This window comes from Perca flavescens, chromosome 17 (genome assembly GCF_004354835.1).
Source record: "Perca flavescens isolate YP-PL-M2 chromosome 17, PFLA_1.0, whole genome shotgun sequence".
In the NCBI taxonomy this organism is placed as follows: Eukaryota; Metazoa; Chordata; class Actinopteri; order Perciformes; family Percidae; genus Perca; species Perca flavescens.
The window spans coordinates 24,584,449-24,602,431 of NC_041347.1; the positions used below are offsets into that span (position 1 = coordinate 24,584,449).

Below are 17,983 nucleotides of genomic sequence, written 5' to 3' on the forward strand. Positions count from 1 at the left end.
TATATCCACCAGTCTTACCTCCTCCTTCATTCTGATACTAGGCCCACTCTCTTCTGTCCTCTCTACCTCCGGACAGTCCGTTTCTTCTTCTCCAGCCTTATCATCCTTTTTGCTTTCATCAATATTTTTCCTCTTTGTTCCAGTCAATCCAGATGCACCAGAACCCTTCAGAACTTTGGGGGCCTGTGTTTTTCGCTCTGCTGCAGTTTTGCGTGGTGCTCTTGGCTTAGGAACTTTAGGAGCTTTAGGTTGTTTGGGTGCTTTTGGCTCCTTTGGTTTAGCAGTTCTCTTGGCAGCTGTTTTCTTCGCCCCGGCTGCTGCAGGGGCTCTGGCAGTCTTGCTGGGGGCTTTTGGCTTTGGCTCTGCTGGCCTCCATTCATCACTATCCTCATCACTACTCACTGTCTGGGAAAAGGACCTGATAATAGAGTAGAAACAAAGTGGTAAATCAGCTAATTCTAATACATGGACAGGATTGAGCTCTTTCAGGTACATTTTGTATGTTTTCCCCAGGTTTACCTGCTCTCCTCCATTATAAACACAGGCTAGTGTCTCTAATGGATTACATATTCTTATTTGCATAGTCTAATAAGGTGGGTATGCGTATGTTTGTCTCCATTAGCCGTGTCAGACACCAACTTGCACCCGTGACCAACACCAATATGCTGTTGTTGCAGAAAACAGATTGCCAATGCAGAAAATTAATAAATGAAAATCACTTACAAGTCTGAGTCCATAACGTCATCTCTTTTCTCTACAACTTTGGCCGTTGTTGTTCGGGGTCTTCGCATCATCTGTTGGAAAAGGTTTTAAGTTAGCTAGCGTTACATCAAAGCTGTAACCTTACCGTTAAATAATGTAGCTTCGTTAAGTGACTTCGTAATGGTTATAATAAAAGTAACGTTAAATTGTCAGCGGTTTAACGTTAGCGTTCAGTTTTCCAGTTAAGCTAGCTAGCTAGCTAGCTATATGTCGTAACCCAGCAAATGACAGTTAAACAGAGAGCAAGAACATGCTACGTGCAGCAGCATTGAATTTATGTTACTGAAGCAGACATGAACTTGCAAAAGTTGTCGAAGTTAGCTATAAAAACCAAGGTTAGGTTAAGTTAGCGTTGGCTGTTAATTCAAATTTGGCGCTCCACACTGATGCTAGCAAAGTTGCTGGTTAAATGGCACATCAATGTGGCATATAGTTAAATGCATCTATGCGTAACACTATCTTCCCGAAAGACAGAAAGCGCAACAGATACGTGGTACTTTCATACCGTTGAAAATGTTGAGATTATTTGTGCGTATTGCGTTGGAAAATAGTAGGTAGTGAAGCACAATGCCGGCTTCCTGTAACAGTACGAGTTCAACCAATGGCAACATCTAAAAGACTTAAAGGGCAAACACCTTCATCCTCCTCGGTTGGCAAGTTAGCTTACAGGCCTTTACCGCCCCCCAATGGCCTGGAGTCTACTGCAGTAGACTAAAAAAGAAAAAAATAAATCATTTTGGTTTCACACTGATGAGTTTATTTAATAGAGTAAAAGAAAAATGAACACGCAATAAAAAATAATAAAATAAAAATAGTAAAATAAAAGTTAAATAAATTGCAAACATGACACAAGCACTGGGGACAACCAGTAAGCCCTGATCACAAGACCTAAGGGGCCTACAGCATATGGATTGCAGGTCAGAGATGTACTCAGGTGCCTGACCATGCAAGGCTCTGTAAGAACAAGAATCTTACAATGAATCCTGAACATGATAGGAAGCCAATGTAAAAAGGATAAGAAGGGAGTGATGGGAGTCGTCATGCTGGACCTGGTCAACAGCCTTACAGTGTGATGAATCATATCTAGCTCAGATTGTGATACAACAGACCTGAGTTTGATATGTTGATCAAATACCATGATGATTGAGGGTTGAAGGAGCTTTGAGACTGATTTCAAAATCAGCATCCACTGCCCATCTGTTCTGTCCGTAAATGGTCTAACTCATACAAGAGGACAGGGGAACTCCGTCTCTTCCTTCCTTCTAAGCCCCTAGGGGTTTTCTTAATCTCACCTGCACAATCTTTATCTTATATGATTTTATTTTCTTGTGTTACTGTTGTCTTGATTTTATTGTGCAAAATAAACAAATTCAATTCAACTTCAACTTCTGTCAATCACTACGAATAACTAAGACTAATTATCTTTGTATTTGATCGATTGTTTTTGACTTACTGTAAATGTTTAGCTGTCTCACCACATCCCCCTGTCCCCACTGTGCTCACACTTCCTTTAATTTGCCACTGCTTCTCAAATGCCAGACGACTGTTGATTCCCTTTTAATGTAGTCTACCTTTTTTGTTCCTCAAAAGTGAAAGTGAAAACAAATAAAAAAACTTTTAAAAATACTACACCCAATTGTCTTGGCTCAATAATTATATGGTACTTGTTTGTCCACATTGTGAGAAGCAAGGCAGTTGTAATCAAATTACCATAATTGTGGAACAGCTACAGCAAAAGCTTTACTAGTTTTGTCTTAGCCTTTTAAAATTACCTGTCTGCAAGTACAACATGCATCCGCACAGAATTTCCCAGAATTTCCATATACTGTACATACATAAATAATAGATATACAGAGTGTTAAGAAGACATGATCACAGGAGATCGCGAAGCAGAATGGGTTTAAATGTTTATAATAAAAAAAGGGTTGGGTATTGCCACTGAATTCCCGATTTGATTCGATTTCCAATGTGATTCAATATCAATTTGATTAGGGATATTTCACTTACAAAACCAATTTTGCTTGGATGTAAAAGAGATTCTGCAAGAAATCCTCTAACCTGGTGCATTATTAAAAGTATTAATGTTTACATTAAGAATTGACCCCAAAGCAGTTGCATTAATGTAATTTTTATTTAGCATGAAAACACTGCAGCAGTCGACACACTAAAGTGCACTCTACAGACTCTACAGTCAGTGAGTATTGAGTGACATTTCATTCAGATATGTTTTTTTGTGATCAAATGTTTTTATTCAACACACATCCACAACCAACAGTATGTTACAAGTAACAGAACATACATGTAACACCCACCCCCCTCCTTCCCACACATAATAAAAAAAATATATATATATATATACTGTATATATATACTGTATATATATATATATATATAAATTAAATAAAAACAAAATTACATTACAGTAATGAGTTAAAATGAAATAAAAGCTGTACACTTAAAACAATATCAACCCACCCTCCCCAGGACCCCGTGGGCTGGCAGCTGTAATTGCAGTCGGCCTTTTAACGTCTCTGCTATTAAAAGCCACATATCTACATTCAGCTGTCTAGCACTATTGATACGAGCGGTTGAAAGTTCCATATAAACTATGTCTAGAAAGGTCAGAAGCCATTGCTTAATGGTCAAAGTGTGTGGGGGCTTCCAGCGCACCGCCACCATTTTCTTTGCAGCCATGAGCCCGGAAAGGACTATCCTTTTCTGACATTTAGAAATCTGTAGTGAAAAAGTGTCATTCAGTAACAGAACTGGTATTGTCGCTAATACTGTCCCCGAGACAAATGTCGACAGTTCTGAGGCAACATTTTGCCAGAACCATACAACAGGGGGGCACTCCCAAAACATGTGAAGAAACGTGCCCATGGTCTTCAGTGAACACAATGTGCATGAAGTGTCACCAATCACTTTCATCAGGCACAGCTTACGAGGGGTCAAATAAGTCCTATGGACAAAATTATAGTGGATCTGCTGGTGGTCTGGATTTCTAGAAGCCAATTTGACATTATTCCATACCCTGCTCCAGTCAAAATCTGGCTCTAGCCCTGGGAAATCCCTCCTCCATACTCTGTCTAGTGGAAGCGTCCGGTGTGAGGCTTCCCTTATGTATTGATATAGAGTGGATCCCATGCCCCGTGAGTCACTTTTAGCAATGAACAGCTCGTGAAGCGGGTGTACAGGCAAGGGGTGCTGCCACAGTACGCCATGTGCCTTAAGAGCTGCTCTAAGTTGTAGGTAAAAAAAGAAGGATGTGCCTAGTAGGTTAAAATCTTCCTTTAGGGCTAGAAAGGAGCACAGCCCGTTTAAATCAAAAACGTCCCCTAAAAGGTGAATGCCCCCCTTTTCCCATTGGGGGAAGGTGATTAGTCTACTCCCCATCAACAAACCGTTGTTATTAAAAATGGATGAATAAAGATGCCATCTGCAGGAAGAGTTACAATACCTTTCCACCGAGCACCAAACCTCATCAAGATGAGGAATGATCGGACCAAATTGTAGCCGACACTGCCTAACAGACACGTTCGCAATCATTCAGATATGTTGAGGTGAGAGGTCAAGGGACCCCTTTCAAAATGGACATGCCAGTTTTTCCCTCGCCAAATTGTAGCCTTACATTGGAGCATTATTTGACCCCCTTCCTGACAAGCTAGCATTCGAATGAAAATCTATTTAAATCGGAACATTTATTTTTTAGCCCTAAGAAATAGTAACATAGTCTATCATTATGTCTGTACAATCCTTTCGGCACTTTTCCTTGGTAAAGACATGATAATGGCATACCAAAACAACTTGATAACCATGTAATGCTGGGGTCTATTGGAGATTGTGGGACCTGAAATCTGGTTTAGGGGGTATAACTAAGGATTAATCAATCCTGAATTTCAAGATTTTTAATTTTATTATAGCAAACAGGGAACAACAGCGCAGAACTTTTAGCATAGGTTTAATAAAGTACCTCAACCCAGAAATAATGGTAAGGAATAATGGTGTGGAATACTAATAAGACCAAAACACTAATATTAATAATATTATTGCAGTAATTATTTATAATGCAGGTTACTATATATTAAATATATAACCCATGGTACAGGGTATCAGTATGGCTTGAGTTATTTCTGTGTATTCTTAAAATTTGTATCTGTTTCCTTATCATTACTGTACCAATATCATCAGTTAAAATTTTTTAATTAATTACTAAATTTTAACCATGTACAGATATATAAAGGGAATATAAACCTCACAATCGGCTGTTTCATGACTGCTAGAGATCTTTTAACTCTGGTAACAGATGATGCGTCACCACGAGGAACCAATCATAAAAAAAAAAAATCCACCCAGAGTTGTGTTGTTGTGAGTGTGGGTTTTCCCCGCCTGTTGCTTTCAGTTCCTTCTGTACTCTCCTCAGACATAAAGGTAAAATCTCACTGAATTCTGTCAATTAACGAAATAGTTGGCATTTAATGATAGACTAATCGATTAATCGTTGTAGCTCTAAATGAAAGACACTATTGAGTTGCATCATTAGAAGTGTAGAATCTATATATATAGGCAAGGCAAGGCAGCTTTATTTGTATATCACATTTCAGGAACAGGGCAAGTCAAAGTGCCTTACATAAAACATTAAAGAGCAGTTAAAAACGATTAAAAGATTAAAAACAGATAAAATATGAGAATAAAATGTACAGTGCAGTATAAGAAATTAACAATTATTTAAAGAAAGGTGACATAAAAAAAAAAGGTCTTCAGCCTTGATTTAAAAGAACTGAGAGTTGTGGTTGACCCGCAGTTTTCTGGGAGTTTGTTCCAGATATGTGGAGCATAAAAACTGAGCGCCGCTTCTCCCTGTTTCGTTCTGACTCTGGGGACAGGAAGCAGACCTGTCCCAGACGACCTGAGAGGTCTGGGTGGGTCATAGTGTAGCAGCAGATCAGAAATGTATTTTGGCCCTAAACCGTTTAGTGATTCATAAACCAGCAAAAGTATTTTGAAATCAATTCTTTGAGGCACAGGAAGCCAGTGTAAAGACTGGAGTGATGTGATCCACTTTCTTGGTCTTAGTGAGGACTCGAACAGCAGTGTTCTGAATCAGCTGCAGCTGTCTGATTGATTTTTTTTAGGGAGACCTGTAAAGACACCGTTACACTAGTCAAGTCTACTGAAGATAAAAGCATGGACAAGTTTTTCCAAATCCTGCTGAGACATAAGTCCTTTAACCCTTGATATATTCTTAAGGGGATAATAAGCTAACTTTGTAATGATCTTAATGTGGCTGTTGAAATTCAGGTCTGAGTCCATGACTAGGCCTACACCAAGATTTCTGGCTTTGTCTGTTGTTTTTAACATTGTCCTTTGAAGCTGAGTGCTGACTTTTAATCGTTCCTCTTTTCTTATTTAATTTAAGAAAGTTCTGGTACATCCAATCGTTAATTTGTTCAGTGCACTGAGTTTTTGTATTGGACTATAGTCCCCAGGCGATATTTACATAGGTCATGTAAATATATTTACATAACCCATGGTACTCTTCTTCAGAACTTTGAGTGTATATTATCGACCCTCCAATGAGCCATTGATTTCCATTCATCTCCATTAAAATCAATCAGCAGACTCTTGAAACGTTTGAAACTGATTTGTGTGGTCCATCACACTGAACATGTAGACAGACTTTTCTATCTGTCAGAACTTACTAAACAATTACCAAAACAACAATAACGAAACTGCTTAAAGCTGCTTGTGATTTTTGATTTTGGGCTGTATAAATAAAATTGACTTTAATTGTGACAAAAGTGATGGATTACCAATCAAGCTTCCAGTCTGCTCATTTATTTTGATATTGTAAATATATTTACATAACCTTCTGCCTGGGGACTATGCAGATGACTATGCAGTCGTCTGCATAACTATATAGTAGAATAGTCTTATGTCAACCTTTCCACCTACAGCAGTATTTAGTACTGAAGGATTCACTCTTCCCTTAGGTTCATATAAAGGGAATATAAACCTCTCAATCGGCTGTTTCATGATTGCTAAATATCTTTTAACTCTGCCCATGGTAACAGATGATGCGTCACCACAAGGAACCAATCAGAAATTTGGTTTTAAAAAATCCAACCAGAGTTGGGTTGTTGTGAGTGTTGGTTTTCCCCGCCTGTTGCTTTCAGTTCCTTCTGTCTCTCCTCAGGCATAAAGGTAAAATCTCACGGAATTCTGTCAGTAAAAGCCTATTTGTGAAACAGCTTTCGACTTGACCTGAAATAAGGTAATTTCTATGTGTGTGTGTGTGTGTGTGTGTGTGTATGTGTGTGCTTACGTGTATGTGTGCATTTTTTTGCCATTATATTCTGGTTTTAATCACTTATGTGGATATGTATGTGTGTTTTAACAGGTTTGTGTTTGTGTGAAGATGTCGGACCCCGAGACCCAAAACCAGCCTCTCCTGGCAGCTACCAACCAGCAGACAGCCTTCAATGCACAGGGGTAAGGATTGTGTATGGACTTGTTTTTTAATGTTTATGGAGTCCCATAGAACCAAAAACCTGGTCCCAACAAAGTTAACCATTTACTGTAAATTAGTTAACTAAACTAATGTTTATATTGGTGGCACCAAACCATAACAGTGATTATTCCTGTTTTAGCCCATTTACTACAAACTACATACTTTAATTTACAGGTAATCGTTTTTTATAAACCTTGGTACTCTTCTTCAGAACTTTGAGTGTATATTATCTACCCTCCAATGAGCCATTGATTTCCATTCATCTCCATTAAAATCAATCAGCAGACTCTTGAAACGTTTGAAACTGATGTGTGTCGTCCATCACACTGAACATGTAGACAGACTTTTCTATCTGTCAGCACTTACTAAACAATTACCAAAACAACAATAACGAAACTGCTTAAAGCTGCTTGAGGAAAATTTGTGTTATTTTTGATATTGGGCTGTATAAATAAAATTGACTTTAACTGTGACAAAAGTGATGGATTACCAATCAAGCTTCCAGTCTGCTCATTTATTTTGATATTGTAGAGAAATTATTGGAAAGAGCATAGATATACATGGAGTTGTAGATAAGGAACATCAAATTTGCCAAAACAAGTGGACAGTCCTATAAATGGGTTGTAATTCTACTAAAAGTCTGTGGATGTCCTCATTTTGTTTTCTTATTTTATTTCATGTGTTTAGTTATGTTTTCATGAGTAAATGCCACTTCAATGAAACATTTCTTTATTAGCACATTAAAAAACAAGACTGTATTTAAGGATTTTTAGCATACATTCATCACAGAGTAGACACGCCATTTAGTTGAGATTTAAAAGCAATCTCAGAGAGGACACAACATTTAAAGCAATGGGGAATTTCCAAAAGAGGCCTTGGTGTGAGCTAAACAAGCATGATGTAAGAAATGTCAAACTTTCACCTAAGCTTCTGCTTGACAACAGCTGATGTCATCTCTCAGTTGGTGGTACCATGGCTGAGCTTCCTAGGCCTTTATAAAGTTCCTCATAATTTGCATTCTTCTCCACTCCCTCACTTTCCTGTCTATTTCTTCTCCTCTGTCTCTCTTGATCTCTTTCTCCCACATAATGATTTAGTCCGTATGACCTCCTTGTCAGTGGCAGATAAAAATGATGTCTTTTCCCCCTTGTTTTAATCTTACAGTCATTAATCAAGAAAGACGCACCGGTCCGTGAACAGTTGAAATGGATGATTATAATTCACGACGCCCCGTCATATTAAAGACTTCTTCTTCATGTCCCTCCTCATTTTCTACTGTCTATCACTCTTTGTTTCTCCTTCTGATTCCATTCCAATATGTATATGTTCAACAAGTCCTCCAAATTAAATGTGTTTCTCCTCTCTTTCTCTACATACACCCCCCTCACCTCTTGCCTCTTTCTCTCTCTTACTGGTTTCCAGTGGCCGCTCCTCCCGGGCCTATAAGGTGGCAGGTATAACCCTGTTGGCCTGTGTCCTGATTGTGGGCCAGGCGATGATCGCCTACTTCCTCCTCAGCCAGAGGGGCGAAATCTCGTCTCTGAAGGAGCAAAGCAACAACCTGCAGTCACAAATGACGAAAGGAAGATCTGGTGAGGAGGCCAAATATAGTACAGATTAGAATACAGAATACATAGAATACAGATTAGGAGGGATATAATGTACAATGTTGGTATTTAGCAGAATGCCTTTTGTGAGCAGCTAAATAATATAATGATAATAGAAGAGAAAATGTCAAATGTCAGAAAGAAAAAAATCCTCATGAAACTCATGAGATCTCTGTTAGGGTCTAACTTTCATTTAGTTAATCAATCTGTTTTTTTCTACCTCTCACACACACTCCTTCTGTCTGTAGTTGCTGTGCCCGTGCGGATGCACATGCCCATGAACGCCTTGCCCGAGCTAATGGATGTGGACGAGGTAAAAAAAAACAATAAATAAAATAAATCTTTTCAGTGCTATCAGATGGATCTTTTGTTTTTCTCTATTGTTGAAAATATGCTGATAAGATAATATCACCTGACATAGAAGCCAAGCTATTTAACAGTCAGGCTATAGTTACAATGGAGTTGCAGCTATACTCTTTGAATTTAATGATATGATAGAAAAAGAATCCACCTTTAATATAGTCACACAGTAATGTTTCTGTCGTGTTCCTCTTGTGGAATGAATCCTGTCATATTCTTGTAAAATCAAGTTTAAGATCTTTTTCTCTGTTCTAATTTCACTTGTTGTATTGCAGGAGGCTTCCTCTGAAGTCCCAGAAAAAAATGGTATGTTCTATATATATTTACTATATGTGTATATATTACAGTGTATGAATTGATAATCAATCTTTATCTATCTACACTTTAGAATGTTTGTGATTAAAATGACATTTAACTCCTCTCCTCTCTTCTCCCAGTCCCTCTGCAGGCCACTGACTGCCAGCTGGAGAAAGCTGGTGTGAAGGCTGTGCAGGTCCCTGGTTTCCGCCCCGTCTGTGACGAGCGTGGCCTCTACCAGGCCCAGCAGTGCTTTAAACACCACTGCTGGTGTGTGAACCCAGTCAACGGGCTACAGGTCGATGGATCCCTGAGGAAAGGACAGGCCAGTTGCGGTGCACCTGTCTTCACTGGTGAGACACGATAACTGGTCATGAAGTCAGATTGAGATTAGATTTTGGCAGCCGCCTCACTTACTTTTGTTTCGTGCAGTTTTGAACCTGTGTTTGCATGTTGTATTCATGGTTTTAGTTAATGTATGTTGTAGTTTAAATCAAAAAAAGCTTTCTTTTCCCTTAAAGCTCTAGTGCGTAACTTTTTGATATTAATTAACGTCCGTTACATTGAAGCCATTGCCAAATGAGTTGCTACAAAGCTAATTAAGACTATCAGCTCCACACAACTCTCTTTGTATTTCTCAGTATGGCTATGTTCAGAAGATTGTGTCGTCCGACGACTCACGCGCAGAAACTCAACTAAAGATAATGACCTCTTCTGAAGAGTCCATCAGGTTTTTTTAATCCTCTGTGTCCTCCTTGACTACTAGCAACTGCGTGGAGGAAGGGTGGGGGGTGCGCGATCACGGAAGGCTTATATCATGTGGACGCACCGACAGTTTTGTTGTCATTACATAGACTTCCTCAAGGGGGCAACAGAAACTATGCACTATAGCTTTAAGTAAATCATTTTGGGGGCTTAATTATTATTAAGTATTATTGTTAATATTGACATTTTATAAATGAAATACTGCACTAATTGTATGAAAAAACAGCTGGCATATACAATTATCACCTATTACTATTTCTCTTTTGATACAAGCAGATCTGGATCCAGATTTTTTAAAATCTAAAACATTTATACTATTAAAATAATGATTATTCCTGAACCATGATTTAAGATATAATGTAGCTGACAGTCAAGTTTCTGTCTTGGTAGGTGGCATGAGCAAACTGTTGACTGTGCCTGATGTAGCAGTCTGATACTGTGGTAAGTACATGTATGGTGTGCCTCTGATTCTCTATGTATGTATGTATACAGTAAATATATGTAAGCAGTACTGAATATAGCATGTGATTATTAGCCTATCCACTATACTATTAAGCATTTTTTCAGACTTTGAATTTAAATACATTTGGAAAGGGGTATATTCAAAGGGAAATTACTTTCTACTGCTGCTAAAACTTTGAATCAACTGTATTTTTTCATTATGTTTTCTGTTTCACTTTCTTCTTTGAAGTTGATGAAAACCAGACGAGCAACAGAACATCTTCATCTAAACTTCTAATCACCATCATATTTGTAGTAATAAGCTAATGGGGTTATATATACTGCTGATAAATTCACAAATGATATAATTATCTGCTTGCTATCACCTTATCAGTTTATAGCAACTCATCTGCAACTAATATTATAAGCGCATTGATTACTTTGTATCTCCATCATATAAAGCACTCTCTCTCAAAGTTAAGGATTTTAAAATAGTTTGTTTTGCAACCTTCAAATGTTTTATTTTGATTTTGTCCCATTTGACTAAAAAAAACATTTTCCATGTTGGGAAGATTGTAAAGAACAGCACATTTTTAATATATTTTGAATATTTAGATTAACGGTGTGGTCACTTGAATCTGTAGCCAAAGTTAAGCAGATGAAACTGTGATTCTCACACACACACACACACACACACACACACACACACACACACACACACACACACACACACACACACACACATTTAGGTGCAATCAGAAACCAGGAATACTTCACTTTTGAGACAACTGTAAACTGTATTTCCACCATTTATTTTACAACCCAAATAAAACTTTTAAAGACAGTTTTGCTGGTTTTCTTTTACAATATCATAAAGGAATTTCAAACTGAGTAAAAACCCATGATGACAAGACAGATTAGCCAGTGGAATAAGGCACCAACATTTGACCCATCAGTCTATATTCCACAGCATATCAAGTATTTAAAGAAAGGTATTACTTTAAAAAACAAAAACAAAAAAAAAACGAGAAAACATGCAAAAACATAATACACAGAACTTTAAGAAACTAAGGGCATGCAATACAAACACAGCAACATAATGATTGTCAATAGGCACAAGTTGTTTCTTTGTTCCAGTTACCAAACACATAGTACACCAGTCAAAGTAAAAACTAAAATGAACAGAAGCTCAATCTGAACTAAAATATGGCTTTTGTGTCAGGTCTGACTGTGTACATAAACATTGTGCATTAATATTAACGGCAGCAATACAGTACCTGTGGTTGTGAAAAATCATTTATAAAAAGCTATAGTGCGTAGTTTCTGATGCCCCGATGAGGAATGCTAAGTAATGACAACAAAACTGTTTTTACGTCCACATGATACAAGCCTTCCATGACCGCGCACTGACACAACTCATTTGGCAATGGCTTGAATGTAACGAATGTTCATTACTATCAAAAAGTTACGCACTAAAGCTTTAACACAAAAAATATTCAGGTTATCCACCTCAGACTTTCAGACTAGTATTCTGCAGCAACTGCATTGTTCATTTATCCATTTTACTCTTAAATTCTCTTCCTTAAAAAACAAAAACCACCTTTCAGTACGCACAACTCAAAACATGATGCAAACACCATTTTGGTACATATCACTATAATACGGATTTTCTTTGACAGGTTTTGATATTTCTTGGACAATAAACAAAATCATTGATTGTTGAAAGACAAAGTAACAACTTTAAATCCCTAACATTCTTACAAGTGCAAAAGATCAACTAGTTTCCAGCATATGAAATAGGCAGCCAAACCACATCAGGAAAGGCTATTGCACATATGGCATGAGATGATAATGTCAAGTCCAGACCAGAGTAGGCACTCTCAATATATATATTTTACATAATATTGTAACACATACTTCCCTGTTTTTGTTAAAGCCCCCAAGTGCAGTTAAAACTAATTTACATCTTTAAGCAAAAATTCCACTTTGGCGTACATTAATTTGATAGAGCCTACTAACTATGTGTGCAGGATGAAGGCTGACCTTTTTTAAGCAGTGTGAGGTGGAATAAAGATAAATACTTCTTATTATTCTTGAATAGAGTGTGTTTTTGGAGTCACTGTTTATTTGTCATGAATGAACCTCTACAAAGATGAGGACTATAATTTTATTTAAAAATTAAAATGTTTTACCAAGTGAAAAATTGATCCATAACAACATGGAGTGATGTGTTGTCCCTGAAAAGATGTCACACCACACCACAGACTTTGCTCTGACAGCTGCAAACATCAAGGGTTTTCACAGGATTTACACTGAAGAGCACCATGAGTGTGAGGTGAGGCAATATTTACATGCTATATCACCCTACTGAGCTTAAATGGAAAATTATTAAAGGCTGCTATAATTGATTTTCTGACCACTAGAGGGCAGACGATTTTCTTTAAAAAAAAATCCTCTTGGAGAGACTCAATACTATATATCTATCTGGACATCAAAATAGATGTAGTGTGTTTCTCTCGAGTTAACCTTTTAAAGAAAGGAGGTGTAATAGCCAACACAGCTGGCTTGCACATAAGGATATTGGGCTCATTATGTATCAATAACTCTTCAGAATGCACATATTGCAGGGTTGAGGACAGAAATCATTTATAGCAAGTTATAATAATTCTCTTATAGGTAGTAGTTTAAATTTCAATCACTGACCATTTTGGGAAGAAATATGGGGTCTCCTGTGTTTAAATTACCTGAATTGTAATCCTTCCCACATGCTCCTTATGCTGAATTTATCACAAAAATGTATGTGTATACGTTATCAAAAGAAATACTGTTTTACCTTACTTCATAAAAGGGGCTTAAGAACTACTTTAGAATATTTATATTTCCTTATCCATGTGGAAGGTGGAAATAACTATTTAAATGTTTATACCTTTGAAATAAATATCTGTTCCCGTGTGCAGCTGTAATGGCACCCTGTGCTTGTAGACGTCTCTCCTCCTCACTTTTCTTCCACTCTTCTCATTTGCGTCCTCCTTTCAGGTTGCGTATGTAGTCTTTGACGGTGTTTTCAATGTTGGGAACGGCATAATTTTGTGCTGCATAGATTCCTGTACACGTCCCTACGGCAACACCCAGTAATGCTGAAGAACGTAGCCTTGCAACAACGTACCCAGCCAGAAAACCCTTGAGAAAAGGAGAAGCCAGCAGACTACCTCCCTGAGGAGGAAAGGATAGAGAAATTAGACCTGGTACGTAGGCCTAGTAGTCTGAACAGTGGTTATACATCTTCATAGTAGCAACTTATGTTTTTATAACTGCCTGGCCTGTGAGCAAAATTTAAGGCAGAGTAACCTGAGCTTGTACATATTAGTGCCTGTGTGAGCCTTACTGGAGGAACCCCAGCTTGTATCTCATCCTCCATCCGTCTCTGGATGTCTTCCAGCTGGTCCTTCAGCTCCACCAGGTCCTTGAGCTGGCCCAGAGGACCCTGCATACACACAGACACAAACTAACTGGTTAGTGTAGCTCACACACGGCTTTCTGAAATATAGAGATGGTATGGTAAATGTACTTTGACAATAATGACAATCAAAATAAAAACTGTTCATGCTAGTAACGTTAATTATCGTGACTTAGAACAACTATAGGACCTAAGGTAAACTAAAACAACAGAAATAAGTAAAACACGTTAGCTTCCGGGCTTATATACCGGGAGAGAGGAAAACAAGATCAAAAGGACTAACGTTACATTATCCGAGAGAGGCTAAAGATTCTTTAAAACTGCGTTTCAGACAGCTTTAATGCTTTAGCGAACTAAATTGTTAGTAAGAGGTGAAAAAAACGGAGGCTCATTGGGTGAGCAAAGTTATGTTTCCATTAACCTTAACGTTAACGGTCATTAACTGCTTAATCAGACGCCTCGAAACTTCAGTGTCGTCAGCTTATTAATGTTTTATGTGTTCACAGCACTGTACATATGGGTAAAACACCCCCTAATACATCAAGCGTAATTATATGTATATAGCTAGCTAGCTAAATAGTTACCTAAAAGCTTAGCTAGCTAACCAACGCCATATCGCTCCGTTACGATAGCTTGCAAACTGTAGCCTACTTCATGAGCTAACATCAGCTAACATTATTTGATGACTGCTAAATGACACAATAAGTCAGGCGGGTTGTTGTTATAATAATATAGTGATGCCAAATATCTAAGTTAGCGTAGAAAGTTGAAAACTCCGACCTTGTCATTTGCCATGTTTCACTGTTGATGATGTCTCTCTCTTCTTCTTTCTCTTGTGGCTTTGATGAAAATGAACTTTACTGCCCTCCACTGGATATTCACAGATTCAGATTGTCTTCATAATTAGCCACAGGCTAGTCACTTTCATTAAGGCAGAATAGGCCTACACATATATTGAAGACAATTTCAAAATAATGCAATTACCCAGACCATCTTGCTCACAGTAGCTATACAATTAGCCTATATATTTAAGGCTATGTGTGAATACAGTTTTTTAGGGTTATGATAATTGGATGAGCCTTTAAAAATCTTCCCACAGCCAAAAGCAGACAGATCCTTACATCTCCTCTCATGTTGAAGAACATTATGTTCCAATTTCCAATTAAGTGATAACGTGAGTTACATAGAAAATGTGTTTTTCAAAGCAGATTCTGCAACACTGTATTGCCATCCACCATCACACATTTTGAAACAATGTTTGAAACTGTTAGTATTCCCACCATATTGTAAAATGTCCCATTTCAAGAATGTTATCCTGCTATTGTTGAAGAGGCCATATGCTGCGTCAAAATATGACAAAAGCATTTGTTTTCAGACATTAAATCTGCAGTATATGTTATACAAACCTCCATATTCTCACTCCTAGCTGACTGAGAGGAAGATGAGAGGAATCAATCCAATTAACTTGGGTTTATTCTGACTGACAGCTTTTTACTTACTGGTGCTGGAGAGTCTGCATGAGAGAGCACAGCCGATAAGACACTGAAAGAAGGAAAAAAGAGTCATGGAAGCAATGATATATTCAGTAATCAGAGCTGTTCAATTTGCACTGTTTTATAACCATCACTGCAACAACTCACAGCCTGAAGAGGGAAGGTAATATGTGAGGATTAAAGAGTAGTAAAAAGAGTGGTTCTCCCCCAGAAATAAAATTGCACAATTTTAGTGATTACATGGACCAAATTACTTTTTAAACATGGTGTTCCTTTTCAGTTAAAGATAACAGGTAGCTCAAGTGTAAATTGCAGAGAGAGTGTGAAAGTGAGAGCAAATGCCAGAGCTTGGAGTGACAGGAGGCAAGAGAGAGTCTGAGAAATATCCGTATTGCTGGTTCAAGTCCCCATACGGACCAAAGTATGGTGGTGGACTGGTAGCTGGAGAGGTGCCAGTTCACCTCCTGGGCACTGCCAAGGTGCTCTTGAGCAAGGCACCGGACCCCCAACTGCTCGGGGTGCCTTTCCATGGGCAGCCCTCTCACTCTGACATCTCTCCATTAGTGCATGTATGTGTAATTCAGGCCTGTGTGTAATGTGTATAATAATAGCAGAGTGAAAACATTGTAATTTCCCTTGCAGGATTAACAAAGTATAAATTATTATTATTTATTATAATATGGAGAAAGGAAGTATTTAACAGAGAACAAGAGAGAAATTGCCAATTGAAATATAGAAAGAGACAGACAGACAGACAGACAGACAGACACACAGACAGACATACAGACAGAGACAAAAATTACTAAGAGAAAACTATCCTTCAGACTCATTTAAAGGTCCCATGACATGGTGCTCTTTGGATGCTTTTATATAGACCTTAGTGGTCCCCTAATACTGTATCTGAAGTCTCTTTCCCGAAATTCAGCCTTGGTGCAGAATTACAGCCACTAGAGCCAGTCCCACAATGAGCTTTCCTTAGTATGTGCCATTTCTGTGGAGGGTGGAGAGTGGGGGTGTGGTCTTGACCAACTGCCACTTTGCTCGTTTGAAAGCCATGATGTCTCTCTCTCTCATGGGTGGGCCAAATTCTCTGGGCGGGTAAAGCAGAGAAAGGGGAGGTAATCTTGCTCCTTATGACCTCATAAGGAGCAAGATTCCAGATCGGCCCATCTGAGCTTTCATTTTCTCAAAGGCAGAGCAGGATACCCAGGGCTCAGTTTACACCTATCGCCATTTCTAGCCACTGGGGGACCATATATTAATGTTTAAAAAAACTCATAAAGTGAAATGGCATGCCATGGGACCTTTTAAAAAGATTAGTCTTGATCGCACAAATCATCACTTCTTAGATACTACTTGGTGGTTTCTTCTGCAGCCCTTTGTTAGAGGGCCTAACAGTATTTAATCCTCACTTTCGGCAGGACAGATATTCCATTAACCTTTCCTTATTCAGGATTATCACAGGACCAACCTGATGTAAAGGACCACAGTATTTATTGTTCTGGTCAATGTGGAATAGAACAGTCTTTAGCATTTGCTTTTGTGTGAGATGAAACACCATTCACACACAGCAGGGAGTGAAGCAGGTAAGGTGTCTCTGATCTTCAAATTTGTTGATGGTTTAGGGGAGTTATTGATTTTGGCTGAGGCCTTTTTGGCTGACTAATCTTTGGATGCTACTGTAACGGAAAGGTCATTGAAACTTGTGGTGCAATCATCACAGTGATGTACTTTAGGGAAATGTGCATTCATACTGTATACCATAAACATCATGGGCAGACATTTATGAAGGATAACAATCTGTGGTTTTAGAATGTCAGAAGACACAAAGTGCTTTAAACAAGCAGTGAAATAAACATGAAGTTGTTTATATTCAGTGAACAGCAAAGCAATACATATTTTTTTTTACTTTTAGAGCTTTGTGACTAAAGATTCAGCTATTATTAAACCATCATAGCTGAATTTTGGCTCTAATATAATGTAAGGGATGCGTATTAATAATCAAAACAGTAATTAGGCTTGTTTGTGCAGATATAGAAATTCAAAAGCTGGGAAAGAAAGCCCCTGGCTGTGCACGTCAGTTTCAGGACATAACGGCAGTAATATTTTTTGCTTTGAGGAATAATTTAAAATATGCTTTATAATCAGTGTACTGGGTGTCACTGTCTTTTGAATGATTTATGTTATAGGCAGTAAAGCAGGAAAGCAGGTGTCACAAGGCACACTTGGCAATTTACTGAAAATGGGAGAAGCAAGTGGCTTTAATAAGCAAGTGATGCAATATGAGTTTCAA

General features: G+C 38.1%; 3 protein-coding genes across 5 annotated transcripts in view; 1 reads left to right on the top strand and 2 right to left on the bottom strand.

The window, feature by feature from the left end:
• The window catches only part of srbd1 (S1 RNA binding domain 1), a 52,996-nt gene extending 51,628 nt beyond the window's left edge, over window positions 1-1,368 (bottom strand). The window contains exons 1-3 of the mRNA XM_028603917.1: window positions 1,268-1,368; window positions 724-794; window positions 19-418 (exon numbers count right to left, since the gene is read on the bottom strand). Of these exons, the coding sequence (XP_028459718.1) occupies window positions 19-418; window positions 724-794 (471 nt within the window). The 5' untranslated portion in view covers window positions 1,268-1,368. The remainder of the gene's footprint in view (window positions 1-18; window positions 419-723; window positions 795-1,267) is intronic.
• Window positions 1,369-12,300: 10,932 nt separating this feature from the next.
• LOC114572094 (SLC35A4 upstream open reading frame protein) lies at window positions 12,301-15,164 on the bottom strand. Its single transcript, XM_028603541.1, has 3 exons — window positions 14,978-15,164; window positions 14,126-14,224; window positions 12,301-13,953 (listed from the first exon to the last, which is right to left on the bottom strand). Exons 1-3 carry the CDS (start codon window positions 14,990-14,992, stop codon window positions 13,756-13,758), a joined length of 312 nt encoding a protein of 103 aa, XP_028459342.1. The 5' UTR covers window positions 14,993-15,164; the 3' UTR covers window positions 12,301-13,755.
• The window catches only part of LOC114572090 (inactive phospholipase D5), a 64,976-nt gene continuing 60,215 nt past the window's right edge, over window positions 13,223-17,983 (top strand). The window contains exon 1 of one of the 3 annotated variants that reach the window (XM_028603533.1): window positions 13,223-14,252. The gene's annotated coding sequence lies outside the window, so the exon portion shown is untranslated. Of the gene's footprint in view, window positions 14,253-14,386; window positions 14,593-17,983 lie in introns of those variants that run through there. The other 2 variants (XM_028603531.1, XM_028603532.1) reach the window with 2 other exon arrangements.